The following is a 17,795-nucleotide window of genomic DNA, read 5'->3' as shown; positions in this document are numbered from 1 at the left end:
CATTGGGAGGTGCCATAGGTGGGGGTTGAGGAGTAGGGGGTGATGGAGGAGTGGACCAGGGTGTCCCGGAGGGAACGATCCCTACGGAATGCCGCCAGGGGGGTGAAGGGAAGATGTGTTTGGTGGTGGCATCATGCTGGAGTTGGCGGAAATGGCGGAGGATGATCCTTTGAATGCGGAGGCTGGCGGGGTGATAAGTGAGGACAAGGGGGACCCTATCATGTTTCTGGGAGGGAGGAGAAGGCGTGAGGGCGGATGCGCGGGAGATGGGCCGGACACGGTTGAGGGCCTTGTCAACGAGCGTGGGTGGAAAACCTCGGTTAAAGAAGGAGGACATGTCAGAGGAGCTGTTTTTGAAGGTAGCGTCATCAGAACAGATGCGACGGAGGCGAAGGAACTGAGAGAATGGGATGGAGTCCTTACAGGAAGCGGGGTGTGAGGAGCTGTAGTCGAGGTAGCTGTGGGAGTCGGTAGGCTTGTAATGGATATTGGTGGACAGTCTATCATCAGAAATTGAGACAGAGAGGTCAAGGAAGGGAAGAGAAGTGTCAGAGATGGACCATGTGAAAATGATGGAGGGGTGGAGATTGGAAGCAAAATTAATAAATTTTTCCAGGTCCCAACGAGAGCATGAAGCAGCACCGAAGTAATCATCGATGTACCGGAGAAAGAGTTGTGGGAGGGGGCCGGAGTAGGACTGGAACAAGGAATGTTCCACATACCCCATAAAGAGACAGGCATAGCTGGGGCCCATGCAGGTACCCATAGCCACACCTTTTATTTGGAGGAAGTGAGAGGAGTTAAAGGAGAAATTGTTCAGTGTGAGAACAAGTTCAGCCAGACGGAGGAGAGTAGTGGTGGATGGGGATTGTTCGGGCCTCTGTTCAAGGAAGAAGCTAAGGGCCCTCAGACCATCCTGGTGGGGGATGGAGGTGTAGAGGGATTGGACATCCATGGTGAAGAGGAAGCGGTTGGGGCCAGGGAACTGGAAATTGTTGATGTGACGTAAGGTGTCAGAGGAATCACGGATGTAGGTGGGAAGGGACTGGACAAGGGGAGAGAGAAGGGAGTCAAGATAACGAGAAATGAGTTCGTGGGGCAGGAACAGGCTGACACGATCGGTCTGCCGGGACAGTTCTGTTTGTGGATTTTGGGTAGGAGGTAGAAGCGGGCCATCCGAGGTTGGGTGACTATCAGGTTAGAAGCTGTGGGAGGAAGATCTCCAGAGGAGATGAGGTCAGTGACAGTCCTGGAAACAATGGCTTGATGTTCTGTGGTGGGGTCATGGTCCAGGGAGAGGTAGGAGGAACCACCCCACCCTCAACTTCTCTGCCCCCGCCCCCCCCACCTTAAACCAGCTTATATTTCACCCCTCTCCTAACTATTCTCAGTTCTGTTGAAGGGTCATGTGGACTCGAAACGTCAACTCTTTTCTTCTCCACCGATGCTGCCAGACCTGCTGAGTTTTTCCAGGTAATTCTGTTTTTGTAATAGAAGACAGTTTGTTAATGGGGGCATTTTTGGGATGGCAACCTATAACTAGTGGAGTTCCACAGGGATCAGTGCGGGGGCCCCAATTATTTACAATATATATTAAGGACTTAGATGAGGGAAGTGAATGTACTATCGCCAAGCTTGCAGATGGCACAAAAATAGGCAGGAACGCAAGTGATGAGGATGATGCAAGGAGTCTACAGAAGGATATAGACAGGTTAAGTGAGTGGGCAAAACTTGGCAGATGGAATATAATGTGGGAACATGAGAGGTTATGCAGTTTGGCAGGAAGAATAGAGGAGCTGAATATTAGTTAAATGGAGAAAGACTGCAAAAGGCTGCAGCAGAGAGGGATTTGGGAGTCCTTGTGCATGAATTCCAAAAAGCTAATGTACAACTTCAACAGGTAATAGGGAAGACAAATGGAATATTGGCCTTTATTTCAAAGGGAATGGAGTACAGAAATAGGGAAGTCTTGCTAAAACTGTACAAGGCACTAGTTAGACCACACCTAGAATACTGTGAACAGTTTTGGTCCCCTTATCTAAGGAAAGATATACTGGCATTGGAGGCAGTCCAGCGAAGGTTGATCCCAGGGGTGGAGGGATTTTCTTATGAGGAGAGGTTGAGTTGGTTGGGCCTGTACTCATTGGCGTTTAGAAGAATGAGAGACGACCTTATTGAAACATATAAGATTCTTAGGGGGCTTGACAGGGTAGATGCTGAGAGATTGTTTCCCCTTATGGGAGAGTCTAGGAGTGGCCTACTTGTGCTCCTATGTCTTATGATCTTAAGTTCTAGCACTTCTGTCTCTCCTCCACCACCAGCAACCCCCCCACCCCCCCCCCCCCCCCTCAACCACCCTGTGGAGCTATTTGCTCACATAGAGGGAAAACACTGATATAAACTGAGCCAAATGCCTATTTCAGTGCTAGAATTCTTCTGTACCACAAAACGCCTCGCTTTCTAAAACCACTTAATTACTCCTTTATCCCTCCTAGTTCATTGCAAAAGTGAGTAACCCCACCTATAAAATATTTCGATTTTGTATAGATAATAACTGAGGATAACAGTGATCATCGTTATAATAGAGTGAATTGGACAGCAACTTGCACATTCAAATGTGAAAATCTGGAAGTTGCTAACAGATACCCCACTGTCCACAGCTGTTCTGTAACAGTCCTCGTCAATAGACTTAGCATTGAAATCAATGCAGTGGCATGAAGTTAGTCCTTGCCACTAGTTTCCCATCAAAAATCTCAAACAATTAGGGCTAGTGTATTCTGGTGAAAGTGAATGTTTAATAGCTTCATGATTACTCCCAAGCAGCCCCTCTGGTTCTGAAAATTTACTTTTATAAGTTTCATTCCTTCAAAAGTTAGCATATGTTGGAAATTAAATTAATAATTCTCCCCCCCACCCTTTCTTTCCCAGTCTTTATTTTGCTTTCTACATATGATTTAAATCTAATTTATACTTCCTGGTTTAGACTCTGCACGTCAATTTGATCAGTTGAAGAGCCTCACTGTTTCTTGCTCTGCTTGTGCACATTGCCAGTGTCCTGTGGAGTGTGTTGTGCTAGATCAGACACCGGATTATGAAACCTTGCAAGCAGCTGTCGGCGAGGTGAACAATGAGCCATTTTCCTTTGCTGTTGAATGCAAAGTTTGGGTCAACAATCCACTTACCATAAGCAATGCTACAACAGACCCATTTTTAAAAAAAAAAGCATCCTCTGATTCCCTTCAGCTGAAGAAATTCAGCTAAAAATACACAAAAGGTCTAACTATATGTATAATTTGTAAGTGTAACTGTGAAACAAATTATGTACTTTTGCCTAATTACTTTATCATTGACTGAACCTTTTATATCCAGTAATTGTACCCAAGCTATCTTTTTTACATCTTTTCTTTCCTCTTGTGCCCCTGTCTTAAACCTACTTTTCTTAAATTATACATATTTCAAAGTGCACCCTAACTGCTCTCCTGCCCTGCACTCTTTAACACATTGCTATTCCTCAATACCTGCTTGCCCCACCTATGCCCACAAATTCCCATTGACTAAATACCTTTTACCTAACTATCCAATATTTTTGTTTTTCCCTCAGCTGCCTTTTTTCTACTACTTACTACCCAATCTTCTGAACTCATTACATCCCCTATTCCATGACATTACTTATGAGATGTTCTAAGGTCGCTAATGGTGCTCTATAATGCTATTCCTGTCTTTCCTACAATGTCATCCTGATAACTCATTACTTCAATCTTCCAAATACTATCCACAGTACTCCCTATTCCCTCTACTACTAACCTACCCTCCACTACAGTACTGTACCCAACTGCCTTTATTCTCCCCCAGAATTTTGAATATTGTCACCCCAAATTATTCCATTAAGCTTTTTAAGATTTCTCTCTCCCAAAGGCCTGCTTTGCTATAATTTCTTAACTTTCTGCTTGAAAAAGGCAGCAGGGATTTGTTCTATTTTATTTTAGGCATCAGTCCAAATTCTAAGTATCCTAATTCTCACATAGAATCTGTCTTGTGATTCCTCCAATTCTCACTATTCACCACTTTCTCCACCCTTCATTACCTCAATGAACCTCACTCACCTTGTATGACTACATTCCAAAAAGTCACTTTTGCAACACATTTAATCAGTCCCAAAGCCTGATGAGCCATATAATCGCTCACGTATTGAATCTGTGACCAATACCACAGCAATCCACTTTCCTGTGAATAATGCCACAGAAGATCACCTAATAATTAAAACTATGTACGTGCATAATCCTGTCCACCACATTTCAGCACTTCAAATATCTCGCATACTTATAATGTAAATAGTTGACACATTTGGGATAACAAGTACAAAGAAGTAAAAGCACTACTTGAATTTACATGAAAATGCCCCAGCAACAAGAAAAAAGAGCTACAATGTCTTCAGCCTCCTAATTTGTCTGTGCATGAACTCATTCAGTGTTTATTTAACATCAGTTAGAATTTGTAGTCTTAAGAGGCACATGCCTACATTTCAGCATAGTTAAATGTTGCATTTCAAGCTATAACATGTCTTTACCTGTGAAACATGGAATACTCCAACATCCTGGATGCAGCACCACAGTTATAACATACTGGAGAAATACTGAATGATCATTATTCTGCCATTAACACTCACTCTGGACCCATGTTTTGTTTCTTTACTACAACCATCACTTTTTTGCCTTTTGTTCCATGACATCCTTGTTTCTCCTGCCCCCTCCCTTATCCCAGACCTTCCCTTTTGATCTTCCTGCCCCCTTTCAACAGCATAAAACCTATCACATTTCTACCTCCCTTCTGTTATGAAGAAGAATCATATTTGATTTGAAATGTTAACTGCTTTCCTCTACACAGATGCTGCCAGACCTGCTGAGTATTTGGCACTTTGTTTGTATTTCCGATTTCTGGTAACTGCAGTATTTTGCTTTTATTAAATATTGAATATATTCCTGATTAAATACGCAGCATATTTATCAAGCAATGTTTTGCTTCAGTTATATATTATACAATTGAACAAGAGCTATACATTCCTGTGTTTGATCAATTTAAGTGTTTATCCAGATTCCACAATATGTATTTAGAAATGTGCAAAAGAGGCTAGGAATCCTGCGATGAGTAACTCACCACCTGACCCCCCAAAGCCTGTCCACCGTCTACAAGGCACAAGTCAGGGGTGTGATTGAATACCCCCCACTTGCCTGGATGAGTGTAGCTCCCACAGCACTCAAGAAGCTTGACGTTGTCCAGAACAAAGCAGTCCGCTTGATCGGCACCACATCCACAAACATAGTAGCAGCAGTGTGTACCATCGACAAGATGCACTGCAGAAACTCACTAAGGCTCCTGAGACAGCACCTTCCAAACTCTCGACCGCTACCATCTGGAAGGACAAGGGCAGCAGATAGATGGGAATCCCACGACGTGGAAGTTCCCCTCCAAGCCAAACACCATCCTGACTTGGAAATATATCACCATTCCTTCACTGTCGCTGGGTCAAAATCCTGGAACTCCCTCTCTAACAGCACTGTAGATGTACCTACACCACATGGACTAGAGCGGTTCAAGAGGCTGCTCACCACCACCTTCTCAAGGGCAATTAAGGGTGAGCAATGAAATGCAAAACCCACATCCTGTGAATGAATAAAAATAAATAAACTGTAGGATTACGGTTGACAGCAAAGATGAGATTTATCCAGAACCTATATTGGGACCAAATAGCGAGCATCAGGTTAAGAGGGGCAATCGGGTATGTTTCAAATGAAGAGAGGAGTACGACGAGGATGTGTACTGTGCCAAAATGATTCAAGCTGTGCACAGAACAAATATTCAGAGAATTAGATGTACTTCCAGGGGTAAAAATTGGAGGCAAGAGCATAACAAACTTGACGCACACCAACAACACGGCTACTTGCAGAATCAGAGGCCATACAAAATATCATAGGTCAAGTAAAAAATAGAAATTTAGAATGTGGATTGAGTATGAACACCAAAGGACAAAAACAATTGTAGTTAGAAGGAATACATTAGAAGAAACAAGAGTGATAGTTGAAATGGTGTCACACAGGAACAAGTAGTTAAGTTTGTATTTTTAGGACAAATGATAGCAGATTGCAGATGTGGTGCAGAAGTTAGAAGGATAGACTTGGCCAGAAGTAAATTTGTGAGGATGAAGGATGTGTTAACAACAAGAAAATACAAGCTTATAAACAAGGGAAAATACTCAAGATGCTACATTCTATCCACTTAGTCACAGAGTGGTTACAGATGAGCTACAGTGAAACTGACATGTATTTGAGGCATTTGCCCCATTTTGCTCGTTATTTGTTGCTGGAATGTCCTTTGTCCCATCTTTTTGAAGCAAAGAATCGGAGAGGACTGATGAGTCTCCTCTTAATGGTTTCCCAAAATCTTTGATTTTCGCACACCACGGTATGCTCCCGCAGTCTGGATAGCCCTCGCCCCCCTGTCACCCAACCTCCTGCTCCTGTGGTCTGGACATTCCTACACACCCCCACCAAAGTTGGTCACCCTGATGGTGCAAGGCATACGAGCGTGGCATGACCTAACAGCAGACCTCCTGGCAGGATTAGCTACAAGCAGCAGCTGTAAGGTTCAAGCTTGTCATTGACTTGTGGAATCGTGACTTCATCTCTATGCTATGAGGTGATTGAGAGGGATAGAGTAGAGATGAGATCCTATGTCATGGCTAGGGAGGTCAAATTAGAGGTGGTACTCCTTGGTCTGTTCATGTTTCCTATCAGTTGCTTTCTTAAGGATAGTGGCAGAGGCCTGAGACACGAGAGGTGCCAGTGATTGGCAAGTCTCACAATCAAAAAACATTGTGTGACAGGGAAATTCCCATTATGTCACAGCAGATTGATGCATTGCAAACTGTTTCTGAACTACACAAACCAGCAAAACCTCAAATTTAGTGCTTGCCCTGTACTGAAGGAGCTGATCTGACCTTGGCTTGGGCTAGGAAAGTTAAATATTTAACCATGATTCATGCTTCTAATCATTATGCTGTGATTCTTCTTTAAAAATCTTTCACGGATGTGGGTGTTGCTGGCTAGGCCAGCATTTTCATTGCTCATCCCTAATTGCCCTTGAGACAGTGGTGGCAAGCCAGAAAACGTGTGTGTGTCAAGGTTAATAAGGATAGTGTTCAGCTTGTACCTCCCTTCCTCTCTTTCACCATAGTAAAGGTAGCCTGGAAGCTTTCTGCCTTGTTTCTATGGGAATTAGCAATTGTGTAAGGTAAAGGTGAGAGATGCTTCTACTCATAAAGTTCCAGCCTCTTCCAAGAGAGGCACGAGAGAAAATTAGTGAAGGTAATGGAGTAAAAATACATAAACAACTTGAAGTAAGCGTATTAAAAAGAGAAGCATTTTGTTTTTTATTCAAGATTTAGAGGTAAGGCTTTTAATTCAGTTGACGTATAACTGAATTCCTATTTATCTCCATTACCTATAACCTGATTCTCATCCATGCGGCACTTATATTTTGCTTTCCAACTAAGTGAAACATCATTAATGGCGATGTATTTTTATCAAGTTTTCTATAGAAACGTTTAGCTGCTTATTCAAGAAGGATCACCTCTCCTCTAATTTTAATTCTCTTCCTATTTTTAGGTACATTCGGATGAGTGAGCTTGTTGAACATGTCTTCCCTTTGCTCAGTCAAGAACAATGTTCAGCTTTCATTTATCCAGAATACAGTCACTTCAACTACTGGCGAGACTCGCTGCCAAATATCAGTATGGAAGAACTGAATTAATTATTGCTCGTGATAGAACTCTGTCAAAGATATTGCCAATATTGTTAATACTTTCTTAAACAGACTGATTCAGGTATACATTAGCAAAGCTAATCATTTGTGTTTATTTCATGTACTAATTCTACTATAGAAGCATGACGTTTACACAAGTTGACACAGTTAATGCCAGCAGAATTCTCTCAGGAATATTGCCTTAGTGTTCATTTTACCTGTGGTTGCACCAGAAGGAAAATCAATGGATTTGATCATAATTGTGTCTTTACATAAGACAATTGCACACGTTATCCTTCTACTCTCATCTTTACAGTTGCCACTTAGAGTAACTTTTTAAGGAAACAAATAGTTTAGCTTGGATTAAAGCGTTAACTCAATTGCAAGGGTGAGTGTCTTTTTTTTTTAAATGCCATGAAAATGGGTCAAGAATCTGTTGGTTTTAATGGAGCCTAGAAAAAAAGCCCAGACCCATTCTGTAGCAATGACCTAATTCATATCTCAACATCTCATACTATTTGATGCTGCTTCACCTGTGGTGGGAATACATGCCAATATAGAATTTGTTTTTGTTCGTTTAAAAAGTATCAACAAATGCTCCTTTCATTTCTATAAAATAGATATATGGTAGCAGGTACCTCTATGGATAAAAGTCCTGCTTGTAACCTGACATTTTATTACAGACTGACAGCTATTGTGTAGTCAGGCTACTCAATACATTTTTTTGTGTTCAATGGCCTACTGCCATATATTTTTGTCCATCCTCTCATGTATGCCTTCAGTTGGTAAAATTTAGTACAGTTTTGATCAATCTGTTACAAAAGAGGTACATGAAGGGTTTTACATTCGGGCACTGCACATTATTACAGCAAGTTCATTCTTTCTATGAAAGATGCGGATTAATGTGTTATGAGAACACAATTATTAAAGTTAATTGCTTATACATTCTATAAACTACTTAAAATGGATGTAATATACTGGTGAGGGAGGAATAGAAATCATGATTTCTTCTAGCAATTGTTAATCACTTTAAACTATTTGTGCTGGAAATATTTTCATATTTTCAAAAGAGGAATTGTGAACTTATGTATTGTTTTAATCACCCATTCCAATATATAGGATATTTGGTTGAACATCTTACAAGTTCTATGGGGCCTTTTTAATTAAAAAAAAAATTAAATCCTAATAAGGGCTTGCAGAATGTTCTCAAACTCCTAAGCACCTTTTGAATGAGGATAGTACATTAAATGCATTTTTTCCACCGTGTAGTTTTAACTGCTTAAGAAATTACTTGATCAGTGATTTTTTTTTTTCCGTCTGATCATTTTGTATTGTTTTGTTTGACCATGGATTTGCCCAACAGAGAAGAACAAAATGTATTGAAATTTGACTTATTGTTTGTGTGGTCAGGATAACCACAGCACAGTTGCTTTGTCCAGCTTGGATTACAGTGATTGTAAGAAAAATCAGCAAGTGTATCAGTATTCTATGTCAGATTGTGAATCAATCATGCCCTGTATTTAACACAATCTTAAATATAATGTTTGAGTTTGTATGTATGTGTATGCACGCACATACTATATTCTTGCTATGAGATGTTTCATCTTAGAACCATGGAATAAAAATTGACATTAAAAACCTTCATTTGTACTTTTGTGGGTTGGAGTGTTAGAATAGATTTTTTAAAAATTCGTTCATGGGTGTCACTGGCTAGGCCAGTATTTATTGTCTGTCCATAAATGCCCTTTGAACGAGGGCAATTAAGAGTCAACCATATTACTGTGGGTCTGGAGTCACATGGTGAGGATGGCAAGTTTCCTTCCCTAAAGGACACTAGTGAACCAGGTGGGTTTTTATGACAATTGGCAATGGTTTTATGGTCATCATCAGACTTTTAATTCCAGATTTTTATTGAATTCAAATTTCACCATCTGCCATGGTGGGGTTTGCACCCGAGTCCCCAGAGCATTACCCTGGGTCTCTGGAGTAATAGTCCAGTGACAATACCACTATGCCACCACCTCCCCTGGTAGCATGATGGTAGTGGTCATGAGTTTGGAATTTGCTGTCAAAGGAGCCTTGTTGACTTCCTGCAGTACATAAACTGCCTTCTAAGTGATGGAGGTCGAAGGAACCTTGGTGAGTTGCAGCAGTGCATCTTGTAGATGGTGTACACGACTGCCACTGTGTGACGGCGGTGAAGGGAGTGAATGTTGAAAGTGGTGGATGGGGTGCCAATCAAGCAGGCTACTTTGACCTGGATGGTGTCAAGCTTCTCTACTGTTTTGGAGCTGCACTTATCGAGGCAAGCGGAGAGTATGCCATTACACTCCTGAGAATTCTGCCTTGTGGCCAAGCTTTGGGGCCATATGACTCTAGACCCACAGCAATGTGGTTGACTCTTAACTGCCCTCTGAAAAGGCCTAGCAAGACACTCAGTTGTATCAAATTGCTACAAAGTCAAAAAGAAATGAAACTGAAAATGAAACAAGATACCTGGTATCAACCTAGACCTCAAGACCCTGCAAAGTCCTTCTTACTAACATCTGGTGGCTTATGGGAGAGCTGTCCCACAGACTAGTCAAGCAACAGTTTGACAGTCATATTCACTGAATCATACCTTACAGATAATGTCCCAGAAATCACCATCTGGCAGGACAGGCCCATCAGTGGTGATATATGAGTGGAAAGGAATTGCACTGGGCATCCTCAACATTAACTCTGGATCCCATGAAATCTCATAGCATCAGGTCAAACATGGGTGAGGAAACCTAATTTATGACCTTCCCGCCCCATCCTCAACTGATGAATTAGTACTTGAGTTGAAAGCCACCTGGAAGCAGTATGAGAGGCAAGGACACGATGTACTCTGGGTGGGGGCCTTTGATGCCAATTACTGAAATTGGCTCTGTAGTACCACTACTGACCAAGCTGACTGAGTCCTGACAGACATTTCTGCCAGAACAGACCTGCGGCAGGTGGTGAGGAACCAGCAAGAGGGAAAAAGCTGCTAGACCTTGTCCTTGCCAATCTACTTGTCACGTGTCGGTCCATGACAGTATTGGTAGGAGTGACCAGCACTCAATGCTTGTGGAGATGAAGTCACACTTTCACACTTGATACCATCCATCATGTTATGTCGCACTAGAACTGTGCTAAATGGGATACATTAGAACAGATCTAGCAGTTCAAAATTGGGCATCAATAAGGCATTGTGGGGCATCAGTAGCAGAATTGTATTCAACCACAATCTATAACCTCATGCCATGCATATCCCCCACTCTACCATTACCAAGCCACAGTGAAGAATTCAGGAGAGCATGCAAGGAATGGTACCAAGCAAACGTGAAAATGAGATATCAAACTGGAGAAACTACAATACATGCCAGACAATGGAAGTAGCATGCTACAGACGGAGGTAAGCAATCCCACAACCATCAGGTCAAAACTCTGCAGTCCTGCCATACCCAGCTGTGAATGGTGATGGTGGACAATTAACTCACGGGAGGAGGAGGCTCCATGAATATCCTCATCCTCAATGATGGGGGAGCCCAGCACATCAGTGCAAAATATAGGGCATCATTTGCAACAATCTTCAGCCAGAAGTGCTAAGTTGCATGATCCAACGCTGTTTCCTCATGAGGTCCCCAGCATCACAGGTCTTCAGCCAATTAATTCACTCCACGTGATATCAAGAAACGACTGAAGGCACTGAATACTGCAAAGGCTATGGGCCCCGACAACATTCTGGCAATAGTACTAAAGACTTATGCTCCAGAACTAGCTGCACCAACTAACCAAGCTGTTCCAATTGAGTTACAACACTGCCATCTACCAGACAATGTGAAAAATTGTCCAGGTATGTCCTGTCCACAAAAATCAGGACAAATTACCCCCCTATCAGACTACTCAATCATCAGCGAGGTTATGTAAGGTGTTGTCGACAGTGATATCAAGCAGCATTTACATAGCAATGATCTGCTCACTGATGCTCTGGGTTCTGCTATTCAGCACATGACCTCATAACTGCCTTGATCCAAACATGGACAAATGAGCTGAACTTGAAGTAAGTTGAGAGTTACTGCCCTTTACATGAAGGCAGCATTTGATCTAGTTTGGCACCAAGGAGCCCGAACAAAATTGACGTCAATGGAAATCGGGGAATGATGGGAGGATATCTCCACTGGTTGGAGTCATACTGAACACAAAGGAAGATGGTTGTGGTTGTTGGAGGCCAATCATTTCAGTCCAAGGACATCACTGCAGGAGTTCCACAAGGTAGCATCCTAGGCCCAACCATCAGCTGTTAGTCAATGAGCTTTCCTTCATCGTCAGGTCAGAAGTGGATATGTCATTGATGATTGCACCATGTTCAGTGCCATTTGTGAACTTTCAGATACTGAAGCAACCTGTGTCCAAATGCACCAAGACCTGGACAACATTCAGGCTTGGACTGATAAGTGGCAAGTAACATTCATGCCACATAAGTGCCAGGCAATGACCATCTCCAACAAGAGAGAATCTAACCATCTCCCCATGACATTCAATGGCTTTACCATCACTGAATCCCCCACAATCAACAACCTGGGGGTTACCATTGACCAGAAACTAAACTTGACCAATCATATAAATACTGTGGCTATAAGAGCAGGTCAGAGGCTAGGAATTCTGTGGTGAGTAACTCACTTCCTGACTTCCCAAAGCCTATCCACCATTTACAAAGCACAAGTCAGAAGTGTAATGGAATATTCTCCACTTGCCTGGGTGAGTGCAGCTCCAACACACTCAAGAACCTCAACACCATCTGAGCTCCTCAGTCACACTGGCAATGTTTAACAGCATTGACCACCAAGGTGCAAATTATTGTCTCATGAGACGGAAGGCTGCCAAAGATAGCACACTGACAATCATTGGCCTTTAATGCACAAATAAAATGCACCTTAATGGCACAAGATGGTGCCTAATCTTGGTCAGAAAATGCAGGCTCATTATGAGCTGGAGGTGCACCACAGTCATATGCTGATCAGCGGTGTGAGAAATTGTACATGCACTGAACATAGTGCAAGCTGAGTGCGCATGTGCAACTGGTCCTGACGCCTAGCCGGTCACCATTGGCAGTTATAGTGAAAGTAAATGCATTCATTGGTGTCAGTCACTCACTTATCCAGTCTAGTTGCATGCTTTTCCTGTTGCAACCGCATGTTGTAGTTTGTCCAGGGCCTGAATAAAGGTATATTAATGTTGTCGTAATACAGTGTTTGGCGTTCATGCCATTCTCAGATATTGTTGTGAGCTAATGTACAAAAACCTTTAAGAAGGCATATTTTAAACTGTTGTCCATCATTATCCATCACAAGACAAGATGTGATGTGTAATTCCATGATTCTAGACAATACAGCAGCAGCCCTACAGGTCAGATGTGTCTACATGGCCTCATAGTTGACACTGTATCTATATATTTTTATCTTAAAATAAAGAACCCGCATCATTGTTTTACCAATTCTTGTCGTATGTTTGGTATGTTTACGTTAAACAGAAGAACTAACAGATATCTAGCAAGACAGGAGTATGTCAGTACAGACAAAACACTTAGGAAGATAATATAAATCTTATTTTGTTTCATGGTGAAAACTATATCAAAGTTGATGCCATAAAGGAAAGGTTTAAAGACTTGGGTGGTCCATTATCTTGATGAAGTATAGCTACAAGTCCCACAACTCATGAGGAATTCTACATATCCTCACTCCAGTCATATGAACTGGAAGCATATCTATAGTTTCCAATGCTCTGACCATGATCCTAATAATCAGTGTTGTATAGTTTGCAACTAGCATGTTTTTCAGACATTTTCCAATTAATCACATTAATTATCAGAAAAACATGACCAAAAACTGGATGTTATAATGTTTTATACAGCCTAAGAGCTAAATTTTATTAGAATCATGCACTGAATGACCTACCCAGCAGCATTACTTTGTTCAACTGACATGTTTTGAACTGGTTTGTCAATTGCATAGATTTATCATTCGAAACCATAAAATTTGCATCTCCAGTTAGTGTATTGATAGACACTCTAGTGATTCAATTATTTTATTAATAACAATGAAATATTGCATGTGTAAGGTAGGCAGGAAATTAGTAACAATACAAAAATAATTACATGCAGATAACAAATTATAGTTTTCACCAATTGTTTTGTAAAGCTGAATATTTATTTACTTGATTAATAAACAGGTAAGACTTCTTATTCAAGACTATGTTGAGGTGGCTCAGTAATCTAACCTTAATGGTAACCAAGATACTTTCCTCGGGTTCATCTTCCCAGGGGATCAGGTCAGAGACTTATGGTATGAGAGAGTCATCAAAAATAAATTCAGCTTCACTTTAAGTACAATCATTTACATGTATATATATGTTCTCAGATTGGCAGTGGGTTTTAAAATGCTGTTAAATACTTTTATGTGAACATTTATTCAGTTAAAAATAATGTATAACTTTTTAATATTTTTAATTTTTCTAAAGAATCAAAAAGTACTTCATAAAATCTGCATTATTTGCCAATGCATAATTGACTCAATACATATAGGTTAATATATAATTAAAACTAATAAAATTGGATGTGTTTCTTAAATAGTAAGAATTTTGTTTTAGGTTAGCTCAAAGTGCTACACATGTTTGTAGCTTTCCATGGGTCCAATGTTTCATCCATGAATTGGATTTTTTCCATTATGAACATCAGTACAGTGTACAGGATTCAAAAACAATATGTTAAAACAGAAGAACTGGTGTTCCAATTCATTTCAAGTCAAATATTTATAGTTACAGTGTTATCTCATGTTCAAATAATCTATACTCTTTCCAGCCAAGATTAAACAAAAAGCAAAAATCGTTAGAACTGGCTTTTCAGTTGTGGTTCCCAACAAGAGTCTGCACATGAACATTTAATTCATGGTGTTTAGTATGATGGTTAGACTTGAGATACTATATAAGGAATAGAGTTGTATAAGTAAACAAAGAACTAGGAGTTTTTTTTCAAATTTTAATGAGTATTGTCTCAAATTAGAACTTTTTTATTTGTAGTTATCTAAGGACAGTTTAGATGATCACAACATCCACTCCAGCTGCAGGGAAATAGCATTGAACTACGTTAAATATTTACTGTTCTGACTACAATTTCAAATGTAATTTTTTTTTAATAGTCTTTTGTCAATTGAGAGCTTTCCTGATGACTTGTATTAAGACACTGTTTTAATAGACCAATTTACTTAAAGCAGGTTAAGCTAGATATAGAATTTATTTCTGTGTGGGAGAGGGACAAAATTTTTCAGGGCATTGATCTATGTTAATTTTCAGTGTATGCAGAACCTCTGTGAAGTTACATTATTAATATAAATTGCTAACAAAAACATAATACACTATGTAGTAGTACTTGTACATTCGTTCAGAAGTGTTTCACTTGAGGGTGGCTGTGGAATACAGAAAATAAACCCCATGGTAACCCAAAATGCACAGTGGGTTATGGTGTGAACAATTAATTATGGATTATTTTCCATCTTCTACAATCTCCCACCATAGAACTTACTTATTTCGCAAAACCGTAGCAAAACTCATTTTACTCACTCCATTTCTTTTACAAAAACATAACATTTGTTTTTTTTACAAGCACCATGGTAGCCCCAACTACTTTATTCAGCAAATATTATTTAGTAGTTTATAGGAGCCACTTCCAAATTGCTTACATGTCATACTTAATATTTTCTACATCTATTTTTAAAACCATAATGATATTAGGTGGAAAACAAAGCCTCTCTTCCATCCCTCCACCCTACACTTGCTGCATTAGTTTTTAGGAGAAATATATAAATTCTAGTACTCTCATAGTTTGTGAACGGCGGCCCACACAATACCATGATGTTTGTAAGAAACCATGAGGGGAGATTTTCTCCATGCTGTGTATCTCAGGATTATAAGTAATACGCTTGATCTTGTGGTTTTGGTATTGTTGCATATGGTACACAAAGGAAATAATCTCTGCTTGTCTGACTTATTGCAAGTAGAAAAGACTAAGGTGGCTGCTTATGGCCTCTGACACTATTTAAAATGCTAAATGCAAACTCATGAAACTGGCAAGAGAAGGGAAGGAAGTACTGAAGGTCTTAACTTAATTTATCACTTTCAATTCTTTTCCCCACCTCTAGAACTATGATGCCATTATATATATATATATATATGTCTTTCTGATCTACCTTGTGCCAAGAAAGCTGCCACTTATAAAATCCTCAATGGTGGATCAGTAGTATGGTAGAACAAACAGCACAACAAACATACAATTTAGATTACAATTCAAGGGCAGGCATTTCTAAAATGTAAGCTGCAACATAGTTAATTTTTAAATAATTATACATTTCTCACTGGTGATTTAAATAACCACTCATTTTGAATATTATATACAGTGACAAATGTGAAAATAAATCCTATCTGCTAAATTAAGACCAGACATTCACCTATCGTATGACTGAAAATACTAAAAGAACCATCCAGATTAATAAAAGAAATCAAAGAATCAAACTCTGCCACTTCTGTTTATCATCATGCATGTAGATTGCCTTAACTTTATTAAGATTATGGGTATTACATATTAATCTTTCTTTAGACTTTTATTGGAATTACTTGTATAACACTGAATATCCTGTATTATACTGACAATATTTTTGGTAAAAGTTGCCAACAAAATAAGTGATAAGTAAGCAATATTTAAACAGTAAAAGTAAGCCTTTCTTTTTGGTTAGTTATAGATCCTGTGATAGGAATTAATAAAACTTTGTGGCCACCGCACACTAAAGAGATTAACTCAATTCCTCTTCTCGGAAATATATCTTTTTAAAAGAACAATATATTTAGACCCAAACCAGTGACATCATAAATCACATCGAGGCTTATCCATAATTCTAGCTTGGTGGAGTTTGTGCTTAACAAAGTTGAATTGGTACTTTATAAAAGAGAAGTATTTTCTTTGACAACGAATGCCAGAAATTCAGGAAAATCTACATCCTCTTCGCATCTCACCTCCCTCAAGATCAGTGTATTTTAATCTCCTGATTGCCCAACTTTATTCTAATTGGCTAGCTCTGAGGGGATGTTTCATACAGAAGAGTCCCACTGAAAGTTGAGTACATCTCAACTGTGTCGACCAGTTTACCATCGATTACAACGACACTCACTTCATCTTCAGCTTTCAGGTTCAGGATCAGATTGAAGATTCCAACACCTCCACAAGTCTGCCTTCCCAAAATGGGTCTTTGAGATTCCAGCAGTTCTATTCGAAAGCCAGAAGTGTCCATCTGCATGACACTTTGATTAGAGACTGAAAGGATAGCTTCAATATGCTCATTCCTCTGAGGAGCAAGGACTGCAGTGATGAGATACTGTCCCTCAAAAGGAGCTATAAAGATACCTGAAATAAAGCCAACCAAGAAAGGTAATTAAAGAAGACAATCCATGATCAGAAAGTGGTTCATATTTCTATGAATCTATGATCTTTTAAAATTCACATCAAAATACTGCATCGCTGTTAAAACTGCAATGATTGTTTACCTCTACCTAGGTGGTGCATCTTGACTTTATGGCCTGAATCTTCAGCTCAGTGAGCGGGGCTCGCTCACCAAGGCGTAAAACGATGCGGGGTGACGTCAGGCGTGCGTCCCGACATCACCGCACGTCATTTAGATTTTCAGTTCGGCAGGTGCACAGCCGAGCCAGCTGGGCGCCCACCGAATTGTCAAAGGCCTATTAAGGCCATTTAAAAAGGCAATTAAGCAATTACCTGAGCTTGCCATCCAACCTTAAGGTTGGTGGGCAGGTGAAGAACCCAGGCGGCCTTTGCATTGTCCATGGGGTAGAATTCTCTCTACCGTTGGGGGGGATTGTGTGGGGGCGGGCGCTGACCCAATCAGCGCCCCCCAATCGGGTCCACGTCGCCATTTTATGTGGGCGGGCCA

General features: G+C 40.4%; 2 protein-coding genes across 6 annotated transcripts in view; one reads left to right on the top strand and one right to left on the bottom strand.

The window, feature by feature from the left end:
* The window catches only part of lpin2 (lipin 2), a 107,736-nt gene extending 98,299 nt beyond the window's left edge, over positions 1-9,437 (top strand). For all 5 annotated transcript variants that reach the window (XM_078540633.1, XM_078540632.1, XM_078540631.1 and 2 more), the window contains one exon: positions 7,662-9,437. In XM_078540633.1, the coding sequence (XP_078396759.1) occupies positions 7,662-7,806 (145 nt within the window). In that variant the 3' untranslated portion in view covers positions 7,807-9,437. The remainder of the gene's footprint in view (positions 1-7,661) is intronic.
* Positions 9,438-13,874: 4,437 nt separating this feature from the next.
* Positions 13,875-17,795, bottom strand: part of LOC144679818 (EMILIN-2-like) — a 75,249-nt gene continuing 71,328 nt past the window's right edge. Inside the window, exon 8 of the mRNA XM_078540636.1 lies at positions 13,875-17,251. Within this exon, the coding sequence (XP_078396762.1) occupies positions 16,920-17,251 (332 nt within the window). The 3' untranslated portion in view covers positions 13,875-16,919. The remainder of the gene's footprint in view (positions 17,252-17,795) is intronic.

Source organism: Cetorhinus maximus, chromosome 4 (assembly GCF_964194155.1).
Source record: "Cetorhinus maximus chromosome 4, sCetMax3.hap1.1, whole genome shotgun sequence".
Lineage (NCBI taxonomy): Eukaryota > Metazoa > Chordata > Chondrichthyes > Lamniformes > Cetorhinidae > Cetorhinus > Cetorhinus maximus.
This window is presented reverse-complemented; position numbering and strand designations above follow the sequence as displayed.